The sequence below is a fragment of the Aythya fuligula genome, chromosome 6 (genome assembly GCF_009819795.1).
Source record: "Aythya fuligula isolate bAytFul2 chromosome 6, bAytFul2.pri, whole genome shotgun sequence".
Taxonomy (NCBI): Eukaryota; Metazoa; Chordata; class Aves; order Anseriformes; family Anatidae; genus Aythya; species Aythya fuligula.
In genome coordinates, this window is record NC_045564.1 from 31,780,747 (window position 1) to 31,798,607 (window position 17,861).

The 17,861-nt window shown below is 39.5% G+C and overlaps 2 protein-coding genes across 2 annotated transcripts; one reads left to right on the plus strand and one right to left on the minus strand.

Annotated features, from left to right (window-relative positions):
* The first annotated feature begins 32 nt into the window (after positions 1–32).
* Positions 33–6,216, plus strand: FAIM (Fas apoptotic inhibitory molecule). Its single transcript, XM_032190532.1, has 5 exons — positions 33–83; positions 2,420–2,555; positions 2,833–3,061; positions 4,400–4,449; positions 5,329–6,216. The coding sequence occupies exons 2-5, from the start codon at positions 2,445–2,447 to the stop codon at positions 5,476–5,478; spliced, it is 540 nt and encodes a 179-aa protein (XP_032046423.1). The 5' UTR covers positions 33–83; positions 2,420–2,444; the 3' UTR covers positions 5,479–6,216.
* A 1,141-nt stretch (positions 6,217–7,357) lies between these two features.
* On the minus strand, positions 7,358–17,693 carry PARP9 (poly(ADP-ribose) polymerase family member 9). The gene is made up of 9 exons (XM_032190570.1): positions 17,668–17,693; positions 15,831–16,654; positions 14,888–15,115; positions 14,590–14,805; positions 13,852–13,927; positions 11,602–11,976; positions 10,692–10,840; positions 9,443–9,617; positions 7,358–8,227 (listed from the first exon to the last, which is right to left on the minus strand). The coding sequence occupies exons 2-9, from the start codon at positions 16,644–16,646 to the stop codon at positions 7,938–7,940; spliced, it is 2,325 nt and encodes a 774-aa protein (XP_032046461.1). The 5' UTR covers positions 16,647–16,654; positions 17,668–17,693; the 3' UTR covers positions 7,358–7,937.
* Positions 17,694–17,861: the final 168 nt, after the last annotated feature.

The window sequence follows — 17,861 nt, forward strand, 5'->3', positions numbered from 1 at the left end:
CGGTGGCCGTGAGGGGAGGGCAGGGAGGCGGGCTGCCGCCATTTTGAGGCGCGGGGCGGAGCAGGGAGCGGAGCCCCGCTGAGGTAGGAGCGGGGCCGGGCCGGGCCGAGCACGGGCTCTGGTTCTGGTTCTGGTTCTGGTTCTGATCCGGATCCGGGTCCGCTTTTCTCTCCCTCAGGCACCGCCGTGGAGGGGGTGGGCAACAGCCGGGGGTGGGTTAGGGCGGCTGCGGAGCCCGGGCTGCTGCCGTGCTGCGTTATTCGGCTGCCAGGAGGCGGCACCACGGGTTGCCGGAGGAGCTGCGGAAACGCGGCTGTCGGGGTTTAACTGCAAAAGAATGATCTTTAGCGATAAATTCTTGTTTTTGTCCTTCTGCACGGCACGTTACAGGACGAGGCAGGCTCTCGGGATGGTGTGGGAGGTGCTGGGAGAGGATTTGTGTCTGTGTGTGTGTGGCGGGTGGGGGAGCCCTGTGCCCTGGGCTCAGTACCTCCTGCTGTACCCACACACCTCACAGCAGCAGTTTGGATGGGTTCCTCACAGAGACCCTATTTCTGCTTTATTTATAAATAATAAACAAGCCCCTGCCTGTACAGGACTGCATCCCTTGGGGGGCTGCTCACCTGGGCAACGGGAGATGCCATGGAATGATGCAGCCTTTGCTTAGGGCACTTTCATCTCATCAAAGACAATAAATGATCTCTGAAACAATTTTTTTTTCTCGTTTTCAAACAGAAACGTTTGTCACTACTGCCAAAAACACAAACAGTTCTACAGCAGTGTTACACACGTTTTAAAATAGATGCTTCAGTCAGACTGAAGGAGGTTTAATTTTAAGTGCATGCTTACCATTGTGCTGAAAAGAGACCCTAAAGCTTACAACCTTAATTCATTTTTTCCCTAGAAAGTACAGTTATCAAAAAAATAAGTTGTCACTTTAATTATAGCTGTTGGTAACTAATAACTCCATTGGGTTAGAGCAAAAGAGCTTGCTTTAGAAGTGCCTTATGGTATTCTTCGGCTTGTGAAGTGTGAAAGTACGATTCCCTGACAACCCATGGGAGTTTCGTTATGGCTTGTGTAATTAGCAGCATAGCTGAGTCCTTTCCTTAACACGGATAGGTCTAGCACAAACTGATTTGGTTAGTCAAAGCAATGTATTAGAAATAAGCCAGCAGTGTTGTAAAACCACAGTCATTGTCAAAACAAAATCCTTAAGCGAGAAGCAAGTGATTTATTTGTGATGAACGTAGCTGTAACCACAGAATCGCCAGGTTGGATTGCTACCAATAATTGTTGAAAACTTCGGCGATGATGTAGAAAAAACAGCAGGTGAATGTTGTTCTCATCTGCTATTTCACGTCCCGAGGTGGCAGTAGCCTCTAGTTACTGTTTGTGACTGAGGTGTGGAGGCCTGGCTTTAGTTCCTGCTTTGGTCAAGCTGTTTCCTTCCAAGCTTTTGTCAGGCAAACCACTTTTCCATCAAAGAAGTGTCAAAATTGTGATGTGCTACCAAAGGCAGAGTTAATTGCACATACTGCTTTTGTAAATTAATACTTTTATCTGCCTTTTAGTCCAAAAGTGTATTACCGCTTATATTTCTGGTAGTGCATGACAGTTCGTGACACTTTAAAAAATAACCATGACCTTACCTGGAGAAACAAGGAAAATTTAGCTGTCAGCACTTTCCTGCTGCTATTCTGCTTTTCTTTTTTTCTTGCTGCTAGTTGGATTAAAAGCCGTTTTGGTTACTATGGCATCCCGCGAGGAGATTACTGTCTATGAAGATGAAGTAAGGTAAAATACCAGAACTGAGTATGAACAGCTTTTGGAAAGATATCCACCGTTCCGGCAGTCGCTTATGACTGTATCTAAACTTTAAAATCATTTAAATGGAAGGATATCTTTCCCAATCTTCTCCCCTGTGTGTGTTCGTGTGTGCAGAGTTGTATCTATGAATGATATAGGTAATACATATGAGAGATTACAGACAAATTTGTTAAAACAGAGTAAATTATAATAGCTAAACTGGTCATCCCAACTATTTTTCAAGCTTAGAAGCTAAAACAGTTTCTCAGAGACCAAAAAAAATGCTGCATTTTAGTGCCTGCCAAGAAATAATTGTCAAGGAACATCTGAGCTCTGAGTACAACTTTTTAGCTATGCTGTCACCTGAAATGGATGTTTTAGAGGTTAGATGGATATATGTCTTTGTACGGCGTTTGTCAAAGTGAGTTTATTTACCAGTTTTTTGTGATATTTTTGTAAAACATGAAATTGTAAGTAATTGTGTAAGCTTCGTCTTTCAAGTCTCATTTCACAGCTGTAAAAGGCGACTTGCCTGAAGCAGTGAAGCTTTGAACTGTAGTCATCAGAACTCTTTCAGTGACAATTAATTTACTTTGTTGTGTTTCCGTAGGTCTCGGTACAGCCACTTGGAGAAGATGACAGACCTGGTGGCTGTTTGGGAAGTAGCTTTAAGCGATGGTGTCCACAAGATTGAATTCGAACACGGGACCACTTCAGGAAAACGTGTTGTCTATGTTGATGGCAAGGTGAGCTTGCTCTGTGCTCAAAATTCGCTGAGATACAGATCATATAAGTGCACTCCCATTCAAAAGCCATCAGAACAAACAAAAAAGACTAATACATGCAAGTGAGGTATATTCAGTTGGCTAACTTTGCCTAATTTAATGAACTACATCATTTCAGTTAGTGTTAGGGTGTGAGTACTGAGCTATTTCCTCAGTTCTGGTTCTTTTTGTGTTAATACTAAAACATGTTTCCAGGTTTGTCCATGAATACCCATGGTCTTTATTTTCTTTTCCCCAGGAGGAAATACGAAAAGAATGGATGTTTAAATTAGTGGGTAAAGAAACATTTACTGTTGGAGTAGCCAAAACCAAAGCTACTATTAACATTGATGCAGTCAGTGGTTTTGCATATGAATATACTTTGGAGATCAATGGAAAAAGCCTCAAGAAATATATGGAGAACAGGTCAAAAACAACAAATACGTGGGTACTGAGCTTGGGTGGTACAGACTATAGGATTGTTCTAGGTAAGTAAATACTGAATAACTTCATGTTGCTGCCTTCCAATAAACTTGTGTGCACTAAATAACTGAAAATTAAGAGAACGCATAGTTCAGTGGCTAACACTATTGGAGAGAAAAATCCTGGGTGGTCTGGAACTTCAGAATTAGATGCCAATGACAGTCAAAAATAGCAGTCTCGTTAGGTCTGTGGGAGCCTGCTGTTAGTTTTCTGTTCTGCAGCACCGTTGTTAACTAGGTAACCAGTAAACAATGCTTTCCTTTCAGAAACCATAAGCCAAAGTCAAGGAGTCTTTAACTGAAGGAGTATGAAGGTGTTACCCTTCATTTTTTGATACATTAATTGGCTTGATATTTTCTGCAGCACTTTTTAAATGCAAATTCAATCTAGAATTTCCAGATAATGCTTTTTCACTTTCTCAGCAGCAGGGCAGTACATCTGTTTTCCTCCACCCCCCTTTCCAAAATACATTATAAGAAGATGGGTGGGAGGGAATCCACTGAGGAATTTGTCCATGGCATCTATCAGGAGAACTTCCTCTTGGGTATTGCTGTATGGTTAAACCTGGATACAAGACATACTGGGCTCTGATTTCTTCCTAAGCCTAAGGACAGAATGAACTGCCCCAAGGTGACGATGTTGAGGGGGAGAAAGGCAGTTTTAATGACAGAGATAACCTGGTCTCCTCAAAGACTTTTTAATTTCCCTGTACTTACTTAAAAGGCAAGCAATATTCAACTCTCTGTTGACGGTCTGTGGACAACAGCATCAATAATGTAATTTAGGAGGTTCCAGAGCAACGTAATTTAGGAGGTTCTGCTGGGAAAAGTAAAAATGTACTGTTTCAAATGAAAATAAGAATCATATTTAAAGTGATACTTCAGTTTTCAAAGGGATTTTAAGAATACAAACAGTACAAATAGATGTTCAATAATGCTGCTTTTGAATTAAGCCTATTTGGAAAAAAAAAAGTTAGCTTCATCAAATAAGCAGTACTCAAATAATTAGCACAAATGGCTTCATTTTTGTTTTCAAATTTTTCTGTTTAAGAATGTCAGAACATCGCTTACAATATTGAGAGCAATGCAGTGCTAACCGCCAGGGCTAGGTAAAGGTAAAAATATGTATTCACAGCAAAAATAGTTTGCCCATTGATGGCAGAGCCTCCCATCTTTCTGATGTTAGAACAAACTTGTAGCTCAGGTACTGCGGTTAATTAGGAACTTTTCTGGGGAATTAAAAGTAACGTACAGTAAATTTTAAAAATTCTCAGATCTCCCTGTCTGCGGGGGGAGGAGGGAGAGTCTTGTTCTTTTTACTTTTTGTTCTCCTTTCCTTCACAGAAAAGGACACAATGGACGTGTGGTGCAACGGTAAAAAAATGGAAACAGTGGTACGTGATCATTCCCAAAGGCTTTTCCTAGGCTATGGCTGTATGACCAAAGCTGACCAAAATCAGCCACAGCACGTATCTGTAACGGGCTAGCTAAGCCCCAGCGAGGAGCACGGCACTTCAGCAGGGAGTATGAGCATACGTTGAGATAGACAGTGTGCTATTGCCTGTCCTGAACTTCCTTTGCTGTATTTTATAACCAAGAACATTTTATATCCTGACTTAACTGTTAAGATGCCAAGAGTCTAGCCGTATAAGGATAAACAATGCTTTACGCTTTTTAGACAAATCTTCTGGGCCAGTTGTCCAAGGTTTTTAGGGAGAACACGTAGAGGGGAGTGGGAGGGACTCAAGTTTGTCACAGACTCTAGAACCACCTCATCCAGACCCGCTCATGTTAGCGGTGACTGGGAGCTGAACACCTGTATTCTTTTATGGGTGCCGATTTTGGTCGATCTAGAGATGGTCCCTAACACTTTGGGCTTAGGTAATTTTGTTGGAACAAATAAAATCTTCTTGCCACACCAGCATTAATGTGTAGAGCAGATGGGCTGTTAAAAGGCTTCACATATTTGGTACCTTTACTTTCTGATGGTTCTATGCAGACTCCCCCATCCTCGAAGGATGTGCTTTCTCACCAGAACTCACAAACTCAAACGTTGCCATTTCTGCTTACGTGAAATCTTGATTGTCATTTTCACAAACCTTTAACTTGCAAAGCTGCATCTGCGATTCTGCAGCGTTCTTCAGCAACCACCCACGGCTACTCTAATTACAGGAGCTACAAGTGGTCGTGACCTTGGTAACAGTCTGATGCACTGAGCTTTTATTCTTACCGAAATACCACGTCTGTTTTTATTCTTGTCTCCTTTCTCCCAGGGTGAATTTGTAGAAGATGGGACTGAAACTCACTTCACTGTTGGTGACCACAGCTGTTACATTAAGGCTGTCAGTAGTGGAAAACGAAAGGAAGGAATTATTCATACTCTTATTGTGGATGACAGAGAAATCCCAGAGGCTTTGGAGTAGCCTCTGCTTAACCGCTGGCTGTAGGACTAAGATCAGGAATTTCCAATTACTGTGGTAATTATTTGAATAAGAGGCATTTGGATAATGGCCTCGCTAATATGCTTTACTTTTTGATTAGCCCTGAAGTGGTCAGGCAGTTGGACTTGCTGATCGTTGTAGGTCCCTTCCAACTGAACTGTTCTGTGCGTAGTACTTGGCACACCTAGTTGGTGCTGGGTTTAGTTTCTAGGTTCTGTACCTGAAATTAATCTTTCTGAGGACCAGAGGAACACAACTGTATACAAGCTCTTACATTACCATTTTTTTAAAAAAGCTATATAGAGAAAATATGTGACACTAAGTGCAGAGAAGGCAGGTACATTTATGCAAATATACATACTAGGAAAAAAAACCTTGCTATAATAAATTGCTATAATAAAAAGCAAGCTTAATATTCAATAAGATGCAATCCTTTAAACACGTGTATTTGGAGGGAGAAAGCACATACTGAGCATCAGAATGAGCTGTTAAAGTTCTCTCAGTAATTACTTTTTTTCCTATTAAACTGACTTCCAGTGTTTTTCAGATGCTGTTAGAAAAATAGTTACATAAATCAATAAAAAGGTTATTAAAGGTTGGTACCAGTTCTTGCGTAACTGTATTCAAGTTGTATTGTGCTATGAAAACTTGTTTATCTAGAGCAAGAGGAAAGATGATACATTATGAAAAAAAAAAAAAAAATAGTTTTTTTTTGAAAACTGATGCTTGTTAGAAATTTTTGCAGTAGTTCAGAAGCTCTGGGCTGAGCTTCTCGAAAAACAAAACAAAACACACCACCACCAACAACAACAACAAAAAAAAAACAAAAAACACAAAAACACAATAGCAAGTTTTCTCCCATGAAACATTTTAAAACTGAAACCTCTTGAAGGAAGCTGAAATAAGAGTCTATTGTGCGCTGTCTAATCTTAAATCTAGAGCGCTCTATTTTTCTGGCAGTAAGGTGTGACTAAGGAAACATAAGGAACATGTCTCCAATTGCAGCAGCCTTAAGAGTTCAGAACTAGGTTTTTAGAACTTATTTTGTTTGGGGCTTTTCACCTGTTCCTAGCATTGGAAATATTACCTTGGGAATTCCAGGTACAGATGGGAAATCATTAAACAAAGCATTTGAAAATAATTGTTAAACACCGATTACATTTGTATTTTAGGGTTCAGCCTGCTCAGTTAGCACAGTGCTTCACAGGCAGATGAAACACTTTTTGTATGATAATTTCACTGTTGTTTCTTTTTTTTTGTTTTGTTTTGTGTTTTTTTTTTTTTTTAATAGTTTTGTGCAAGCCCTTCTCCCCAGGTAATTACAGTTTTTAACCACAGGTAACTCCTCAGTCTAAAAGCAGACCTGACATTGACAGCTGAGCTCTTATTTATGTATTGCATCACTGTTACAACCTGTTAAAATGTTCAACTGTGGATGTAAATGGTGGTTCTAAATGCTTTGGATTGTACAAACCTGCTAGTAGCTTTTACTTTTGGATAATGGATTTGTCTGATATCAGGATGGTTTAAAACAATTTCAGGCTTTACTGCAGAAGGTTTTAGAGTACCTGAGAGCTGGACAAAATCCCTTTTTAAATTGAAATGAGTCTCATAGTTCTTAGGTTTTACCACTTACTGTCTTCAGGTCACTGCAGCAGCAGTATGGACATGGCTAGCTACAATGTTGACGCTGTAATCTCTAAAAGATATCGGTAAAGGCAGATTATTAAAGAGCAATTCCAACTGTAACTTGAACCAGTTCTCTACTTTCATTGTAGCCTTGCAAAGAGATTGAACGCCACTGAGAAATCTGTACCATAAGGACAAAAATATATTAGCTGATAGTATCATTCATAATTTTTATTTTGAATACAAGAATCTACAATGATTGGAATTTCTTAACCAAAACTGTAATAGCAACTACTGTTAGAAATCCTGAAGCGTTGCTTCATGTTTGTTGTGTGTATTTAACAGCACAGCCCTAGGTGGAAAACAGCATTCACCTGATACATTGTCCATTTCAGTCAAAAGAAGATTTAAGAATCAAATTAACCTCAGTGTTTTGGATTTCACTATTACATGAAATATCTTAGATTAATAAAGTATAGTAGAAAAAAAGACAACTTATACAAACATGTCATGTGTAGTCATGTGCTAAGAATATTAAGATAAATGTTGAACTATTTTATGTTGCTTTCCATTCTATTTTCATACACAGATGAACTCAGATTGTTCTGATCTCCTTAAGGTACCAGCTTACTTGTCCTCATAGATAGTTCAGAGCTGTCAAGAGGTTCTTTGGTCACAAGGCATTACTAGGTAGGGCACCCTCTTGAGGTCTTAAGTACCAAACTTTGTTCTAAGGGGGACTTCACCATAGCTAGCATTCTGCCTAATGCTTACTCAGGATGCTGCTGGTTTCTGCGGGGGTCCACATGCCTCTACTTCACTTGGGAGCAAGTCAACAAGTAATGTGGAAGGGCCTGAACACTGTTGCAAATGACAAAGATGCCAGGATTGCTTTCATCATCTACTAAGCTGTCATACATCTTAGTGGCATCTCCCTCCACTGCTGGTGGGATAATGTAAGACTGCCTGCCTCCAGTGTATAAGCCTGTTAACACATCAGCCTCAAACACGTACATTTTTGAGTCTTTTTCCCAATCCCCTCCATCCTCAATTAGGCTTTTTGGGTTCCTTTTAAAGTAAATGCCAGCTCCGTACCTTTGATCTGGAAAAGAAAAATATTTTGAGAAAAAGGTCATTAACAATAGGTTCTTTTGGGGCGGTAGTGCTAAAAGACTGCTTTTTTATTCAGTATTGCATTTAATGTTTTTGCTCAGTATGTCAGCCTCTTGGAAGTAAATTTATGTTAAGTGACTTTTGAGGCTAGCGCTGAATTCCCATTGAAATTACAAGCAATGACAGCTGGTGGCCATTCTGATTTACTATTACTCCAGTGATGACTATTCTGATTTAACTGGTAAGCCGGTAATAGAAACATGAAGGGATAATGTATTTGTATCAAAACTTATGTCACCATGTAGTGGGATTCAGATATGCACCAAAGAAGGTAAGACTTTAATAATGTAAGCTGCAAAAAAGCTTTGGGATTTATACGGGGAGTACTACATAAAAACGCTACTATGTTGTGGAAAAATGCAGAGAAATAAATGAGACCTTCATATTTATTACTTTGAAACTGTGACTATGTGCTATTTTTGTTGCATAGACAGGGAAAATCAAATACACATTTATTTAGTTAGTTTATTGCCTGAAATCCCAATTCTGCATTTGACAAGCAACATATCACATGCTACTGCCCTTCATCTATTGCAGGGCGAGGCACTAAAAGCTTACTCTTTCTGTTTCTGAAGTCATCTTGAACACCATCTATTAGACCATTTCATACAAACGGTGGCAACGAGCTTTCTGTTTGAGTGTTTTTACCTACTTTCTTCCTAAGTGTCCTCTGCTCTAGTTTGCCTGGTACTCCACTCAGTCACTGCTTCCTCCGATCGCACCTGCCTTGGGCAGGGCATCAGACCAGGCCTTCACCAGTACCTCCCAGCCTCAATTCTGTGATACTTTTGAACGTGTTTTAAAGCATTGAGCTGATAACTTTGCAGCAAGTCAACATGGACTTGGACCTTTACAGAGTGATACAACAAAACAAAACTTGGACGTGGTGTTACATGTAAATTAACAATTCTGCCAGCAGCGGCTGGGCTAGACAAGAATCCAGGTTTATCCTCCCAGAGCTTTACTGACTACAGTATCAGGAAGGGAAAACACTAAAATCTTGGCTATGTGTATAAAAAAAATAATCTCGTAAAACCCTGGTAAGAAGCACTTCTTGTGTAAGACAGCATCATTCTTTCTGATTTCAATCCAAATTCAACAGTAAGTCACTGTTCATTTTGATCAAAGGTACAAGTTACATTACCTGTTGGTGGCGAATACATTCTATGAAATCCTGTCTGGCATACCAAGGTACAGAACTCCGCAGGAACGCGTTGGTACAGCTTGTGGGATACGTTGGAGGAACCTCCTTTTTCTTCTATATTTTTTTTCATTTGTTGGAAGGCAGCAGACAGGAGAGGATTATGGATTTTTTCAATCTGTAACGTAAGTCTAGCGTAAGCAAACAGAGCGGTATCCATGACATGCACAAGAGCTCTTGTTCAGGCTACGTTCTTCAATGTAAGAACTTTAGATTTAAGTTACATGCACTGACCACGTAGGAGCCATGCTGTTATCCAATGCCTCTCACTGAAATCAGCAGGAACGTATCTTACTGTACCGATTTCCTGCAGTTACATTATGCTGAGCAGACTATCAACCATACGTGAGAATAAGCTTTGTGGGTGCTTACAGCCTAATCTTGTAGGCAACTGGAAGTGTCCTGGCAGACACAGAGAACCTCAGCTTTCAGTGATCAGAACTTTACAGCTAATGTAAATTGGACTCTCAGGGAAATAGTTCCATTGATAAGACAGTCTTTATGTTAGCTCATGTCTTGAATGCACAGCTGCATGCATGCAGCATGAGGAGCACCACAAAGAACTCCAGGCAGCTTGCTATGATTTCAATGCTGAATACTTTCCCCATGTGAAAGGCAGTTAGGCTTGCGGCAGTCTGCTTTCCAGTTACCTGCTCTTATCATTAGACAACTCTTCACAAATTCATGTATTTCCCTGTGTTGCACAACCTCATGCTCCTTCCATGAAGTAAAGCAGTGATAACCAAGCAAGATCCCAACTTCAGCAAACTACTCACTGAATCATAACTCTGACAAGTTCAAATGCTGATTTTGGAGGTCAAGATCACAGGAAGAAAACAGAGATACTGCATTAAGGTGTCCTGGAATACTATACTTATGTAACATTCCAATCTCATATTTCTCTACAGTCCTTTTGAGGAACATCTGAAGCATGAAAGATGAGACAGAACATACAGAACAGCTAAAAGGACTTCTCAAAACTTAACCACACCTTTTTTTCAGTGATTATTTGCAGTATGTTCAAAGTATTTTTTATAGGGAATAAACAACATCTATCTTAAGGATTAGGACAAGCTGATCTTAATTTTAAAGGCAATATATTGAAATAGTTCAAATTTTTAAAGCACATATTAAACAAGTTACTTCAAATATATCAGTTGAGATTTAATTTTGCCATGAATACCCTCTTTACCTTATGAACGTGAAGCCCAGCCTTTTCAAATTGTTTCTGTCTGTCCCTAAACTCCTGAAGGTGTGATTCTACCTGTGAAATCTGGAAGCATTTAGCAGCATTTGTCTTGTGAAGGGGTCCTTCTGAAAGCTGATCTGCTTTTGGTTGGCCTGGAAACAAATAAGGAAGTAAAATTTGTATATATTGTAATATCTGAAGCAAAGAAAAGGAAGAAGGATCCAATGCATTATTTTGGTAGTTTAGTTAAGAACAAAGAATGTTGGACAGTCTCCAAAGTAATGCCAGAGGCTAATATCGAGAGGAAATTATATATATATTCATATTACTGCTGTGTTTATTAGGAAAAAAAGAAACAGAAAAAGAGAATCAAAATAAAATAATGTATCTTTTCCATTACATCTCTCTACAGCCAAACTTTCATACAGTGGTGTCTCTATTAAATTACTATACAAACACAAGGAACAATGGATCACTCGGTAGCATTTTGTAATTCCACTAATTCTGTCGACTGTTAATGGAAGTCAAGGCAGCCCAGTGGTACAACTGTAGCTAGCTAAGAGCTCAGCAAAAAGTACGTGTTAATTAAGTGTGAATTTTGTAAGTCTCCCGTGGTCAGGCTTTAAAGTTAAGCTGTTCTGAAGGAAGCCAGTGTGACGGCTGGCTGTGCAGCAATGGTCAGCCCCTGGATAAACGGTGCCCTGCTGGGAACACTGCCAAGCAAGTGACTGAAGGCAGTAAGCTAACAAATGGTCTTTCAAGGGCTTGTACGATAGCAGTACAGAAATACCAGTAATTAAAGCAATGCTCAGTCTATGTGTGCACTGAATGCACATCTCAGCAATACCCAGGTGCTTCATACTTGACCCTATTTATGTGCTTATTTACTTAATCATTAATTTACTTTACGCACCTATTAGCTGCAGTAGCTCCTCTTGTTTGGCTGTAGTCTTATCTTGCACACGAAGCAGCAATTTCTCAGCTGTAAGCACTGCATCAATGACAGCATCAGGGGGGCCGTGAAATTCCAGGCTTGCTTTCCCACCTCTCACTTTTTCTAATACACGTACACCAGAATGCTGCTCTCGAGATAGTTCTGCAAGCTCCTTTTTACCAAGGCTAAAGATGAAATTGTTTTCAATACAAGCACAGCGACTCTCCTGAGCTTTTATTATGCGTTGGACCCACGATTCTGCCGCTTTCAGTGCAATGTGTGTGCTCCCCTTAAGTTCGATAACCGGTTTGTTATTGGGAGTCTTCTTCATACTTTGACTGTCTGACTCTGTACCTGGAACACAAATTGTTTATGTAAGTGCATTGGAAGACTGAGGAACTTTCAAATACTGTTACACATTCCCATATATAATCCAAGACATTCAGTGCAAAAAACATTCTACTACTCTGATACACCCCAAAAAAAAAGATTAGATACCAGAGGTTCTACTGGAAGAAAAAAAAAAAAAAAAAGTAGATTTGTTGTGTCTTCCTCTAAAGGATTTCCAGTAAGTTTAGCACTGGCTGTCATTTTTCGTTGTCTGCACATTTTCTAAGGGCGCATCTAGTTTCGTTCCTATCAATGTCAAAATGGCAAATCTTGTAAGTGAAACGGCCAAGTAATGTCAAAAGTAACAATGGCAACATATCCTTCTGAAATTTTGCTCTGGAAAACAAAGTTACCTGGTACATTTTAGATGTTTTTTCTAAGCAGGAAGTAAATCAGTGCCATTATATATTTTATTCATGCATATCCTACATGGTTACGTTGCAAGTGACAGTATGATTTCAAACTTTTCAAACTTTTCCTACAGTGGGTATAATCACTTTAGTTATTATTCAAGGCTTCTCTGCATAGGCTTGGCACATTGGTGACTTGTACCCTGAACATATATAACTATTTCCAAGCCTAGGGGAACAACCCCACTCCCCTGAACTGAAAATATAGCCATAAGCTCCATCATGTGTAATCCTCAACTCCCCTGCCTTCCCAGCAAGGTCCCAGCCAAAAGTTAAACTACGATGGAACCCAGTAGCAAGAACACAAAGGACGAGCTTCTTGGCACTAAATCTTATCACATTTTCTTAATGCGATGAAGGTGTGGAACGCAGTTATACGTGCAGCCTAAAATGTAGTCAACAAGGGCCAGCCTAAATTTTATTGCATTTCTTTTTAAATTTAGCCAGAAGTAAATATCTGGGAAAAAAAAATCTGGAAAAAAATCTATAGAAACAAACGGTTTCCAATGCTAAAACCCCAAAAGAAGGAGACTGGTAAAAAGGCATAGAAAACCTTCCATTTAGAGCTGTCTTAGCAATACCATTTTGGCTATGTTTGCTCTCAAAATAACTAAAAAAAAATGAGTATGTGTAACAAACAGATCCCAAGTAAATCCATGAAACGCAGTCAGACTCAGCAGACCTGACAATCACTACTTTGAGGTATCCACATCAGATACTTTCACATCCTCTACATGAATCCCTGCAAACACGGAGGGGAGACACTGAATTGAGCCTGCCCACAGGTATCTGAAAGCATCTGTCAGAGCAGGAAGGAGCGGCAGTCATCGCTTAGAGATGCAGCTTGAGGAGCAGGCTGATGGAAGCAATCTACAAATTTGTGTCTAGCTTGGTAAATTAATTTGAAACAATCCTCCTTCAATTTTTATGATACGCACTGGTTCCTGGCATGGTGGAAATTGTGATGAAAAATGACTACTTTGAAAAAAATATGTAACTATCACAGATAGCTTCTTCAAATTTAAGGAAACTTCAAATCTAAGGAAACATCATTTTGGACATAATTATCTCCCATCTTGAATCTAACTTCAGAAGACAAAACACTGCAGTTTGAGGAGTTTACAAAAGAACTACAAGTGCCAAGTTTAGTAACCTAATAATAGTAAAAAGCAGACTAAATTATTAATCTAGTAAGTCTTCACGTAACTTCTACAAAATACAGTTTCAGAGTAAATGTAACCTTCTCCCTTGATCATTACACCCCTTTTAGTGTTTACCAAACACTAGAACTATCAACATGCAAAGTTCTCCTGCATTTTTGCCTTTGCCCATGACACATACACAAAGTGAAGTTTAAAGAAATGTGATTTCAGATCCTCAAACCAGGACCACTCATTCTCTCACAACACCCCTTCTGTTCATGACTTACTTGGATGACTGCTTCCATAGTTATACTGCTTTTCTTGCTCTTTTCTTTCTACCGAATTAAGTTTTCTCTGGAAAGCCTTGAAAGAGAAAAGTTTAGGAGCAGTTTGTAAGCTCTGTTATCGAACATGCAATTAGTCTCTTCAAAACTCTGTTTGGTAAGCAGTTTACAGTTCTAATTACGCAACAAATTCTGATAGCATGTTAACAGTTCATATTTATCAGCTTTTGCCAAAATTTTATTCCTGGCTATCAAATGCATTTCTGCTCTTCTAAGTCTCCTAAGGTAAGACACCTTACACATCGAATGACACCTTTCCCAATACCTTGTGGCTGTGGTACATGTGAAATTCAGCAGATGAAGGTGTCCACTACTTGCAATTTAATGTTGACGAATCTTTACTAAGTTTTAAAACTATCTCCCTACCTTTACCCCAAAGCTCCTCTTCCTGATCTCACTTGGAAAGCCCCAGAAGCACTGCTCTGCTAGGCAGTGGATTTGGCATCTGGTAAATTGCTATCAGATCACAGGGTGAAGACTTTTGGATTAGTGAAGAAAAAAATAAATATTTGTAAAGATTAATACCTGTTGATGAACGACAAATAGTTTGATAGGGAAACTGCCACTCACCAATACTGTAAGTAGTATGGAATTCAAATTATTTTAACTTGTAGTCATCTATTGAAGTATTTTTTACAGTTGTTTTGGGGTCACCTTACTGGCAGTTAACAAATTTATTACCTGATAGGAAGCACTGTCATCTGGGCAAAGGACAAACTGCACATCTAACATATCGGGGAATTTCCTGGCAAAATTTGAAACCTCTTCAATCATGATCTCCGCCACTGTTTCCTCCGGTAGCATTACTGACCAAATCCCCTTTGCCGGAAAAGAAACTGAGGGGGATTTCAGATTCTGAATGTAATACAAGCATTTGGTAACTGCTTCTTTTAATTGCTGCAGGAAAAAGAAGTGTTTTAGTCCTCGCATCACTCAACATGAAAATCTTCAATTAAAACCCAGTTTAACTGATCATCACCTCACACAGTAACACCATGTGTCTGTATTGTTGCCACACAATGTGCAGTACATGCTGGCAGGGTAGGTTATACCCTTTTGTTATTATGAGCTCCTTGTAAGAAGAAGAATGCCTAAGCTGAGACAGAATTTCCTCTTGAAGAGCTGGACCCGCTTTGTGCATCATTGGCGATGAAACTGGAGAGTAAAACATGCCATCTGAAGACACGGAGCTAACAATGGCTACAGTCTGCAAGAAAAGAGTTCAAAGTTTCAGTATACCTTGAGTTTTATACTTGCAAGTTTTGCTACAACAGTGAGCATTCTTTCCAGGCACAGTTCCTTTAAGAAATCCCAGCTGCAGCAGATCAGCTTTTTGATAGTTTCTCTCACTACTGCTAAGCACAGTGCTGGAATACATCAAAGTATACACCTACTAGTGGCAGTAAAGGTATATATTTTTATTCAGAAGTTGTAATGATTTTAATCATGTAATTGATCAATTAATCATTTAATGATGCAACATTGAAAGGTAAGGTTCACACCAACTGTTTAAGTTATTGTCAGCTGACAGCTATGACAACATAAATTATAGGAAAAAAAAAGACAAGGCAAAGCGTAGACTTCTAGAGAATGCATGATAAAATGTGAACTCCTATGATATTACAATAGAAAGAGAAAACATATGGATATATTATTACTTATTATTTATTATATTATCATCCAATATTTAGCTACTTACTATTATCCCACAGTAGCATGTATACAAAAAAAAAAAAAAAGCTTTCTAACCCATTTAAAAATCTAGCTCCTTGCAGATATAGCTTATTTATCTTTCATAAATTTTCATCAAGATGAGATGGCAATTTCGTGGACCAGTAAAACGTGTTCTGTACTCTTGGCCCCCAAAGCCCGTAGGGACTCAGAGGCAACCTCACATTCAATATATTGCAGGATGGACTTACCTCTTGCTCTTCAATGTGTCCTTTTAAGATACGCAAGCGACAGTTTCCAACTATGACAGGTACAAGATCACTTAGCGAAGCTGGAGCAGTTTCCTGAAGCGAATTGCTATCGCCCAGAAACTTTTCGCAGGCCTTTTTCATTTCTGCTACTGTTTCGTCACAAATGTTCACCAGACGGACTTCCTTGAGACTTCCTGGTGGGTTACTCTCAAAAAATCCCTTTATAGCCATTACAATCACTTGAGCACACAAATTGAGTGGGAAGCCAAAAATACCTGAACTCACTGCTGGGATAGCCACAGAGTTTATACCATTTTCTGGAGCATTAGCGTATTTCAGGACATTCACAATAGCTTCCTCAAGCAGGACACAACATTCTGCCTTTTGAAACATGCACCACCTTGGGCCAACTGCATGAATAATTTTCTTACATGAAAGCTTCCCTCCACCTGTCACTGCTATTTTGCCAGTTGCGAGTTTTCCGTATTTATTAATATAAATACTGCTTTCCTCTTTTATTTCTGGCCCTCCAGCACTTGAAAGAGCAAGAGCAAGGCCTGCTTCATGTGCTAGGTATTGATTGGCTGCATTCACCAAAGCATCGGCTTTGTGTTTTGTAAGATCATCTTTACAAACTGATATGTGAATTCCCTGCTTTAGTATTGTTCTGTACACTTCAGCAGTGGATTTTACACTTCCAAAGGTGAACGTACAAGCAAACTTTTTGTCAATGAGATTACTTAGACACTGCTCTCTTTTCTTAAGAACTTCATAAGCATCTTTGTTGATTGGGATCATCAAGCTGTCCTTGTCCATTCTTGGCTCTAGGATACAGAATAATATAAAGTGAAATCCAAGAAACCTCTGAAAAAAACTTTTATATATATACACACACATATATATATAATATATATAATATATACACATATATATAATGTGTGTGTTTGTTTTAGAGCTCTGAATTTCATCTTAGTCTCACTGCTTACTAATATTTTTGTTATAGTCTGATCTTTTCTCTTCCTTTTTCAGAGGCTGAGTAAGCACAACTAAGCAAAGAAATCAATGCATTTACCACTAAGACTCCAGTTGAAAAAGCAAATGAGAAAAGCCTTGCCATAATCAAGGCTTCAAAACGCCTGCACAAGCAGAAAACACTTCTCCCCTCTGAGCGTGTTTTGAAGGCTGGCCCTTCTCTGCCATCTTCAGGGCGTTCGTGGCATTTTGTTACTGATTTCCAATAATGTCCAAGGGTCTGTACAGCACCTCAGGCCCTTGCAGAGTCTGACCCACAGCCACGCTGCCAGAGGAAGGCTTGTCAGCCCATTCATTCTGTCATCAAGCGGTCTGCACTTACATCCTGAGAGCGAGTTCTTTCTTTGGAAGGAGCTTAGGAATTCAGAAGGGCTTTTAAAACCACTTTTTTTTAGGAAACAAATTAATGTAACAGAGTAGGTAAGTGTTTGTGTTGTTCCTAGGGCTATATAGTCTCCTGATTGCAGGTGTCAACAGAACTACGTGCAGTAGCAATTTTAATTAATGTAAATCAATTTGTATGAGTTTAATTAAACTTTCATTGGAGTATGCTACTTATAAAAAGAGTCTAACAGCATGCACACCAATTCATCAAGGCACTTCTGAGCTCTGCTTGATAAAAGAGATGCAAGCAAATCCTGCTGAAGTAACGAACAGTAACGTTGACTCACGGCTACGACCTACTTATATGTTTAGGGTTGTTTTTAGTTGTCCCATGCCAAAGTTTTCCAGCTTGCTGGTTGTAGCTGCACTTGCAAACAAAATGCAGGAATTTGCTTTCCAGACAGCGAAACGCAAGGCTTACCTGAGCTCCGAGAGTCTTCTGGGGTCAGCGACTGATGACTTTATCGGGAAAACAGGAAAGAGAAAACAACACATTACTATTGAATGCGCGGGGTTCTTGCAGAAACGGTTCTGTTTCAAGCCAAACCAGCACCCCCAGCTTTAAAAAAAATATGTAGGAAGCCTCCTAACACCTAAAACGCCACTCAGAGAGGA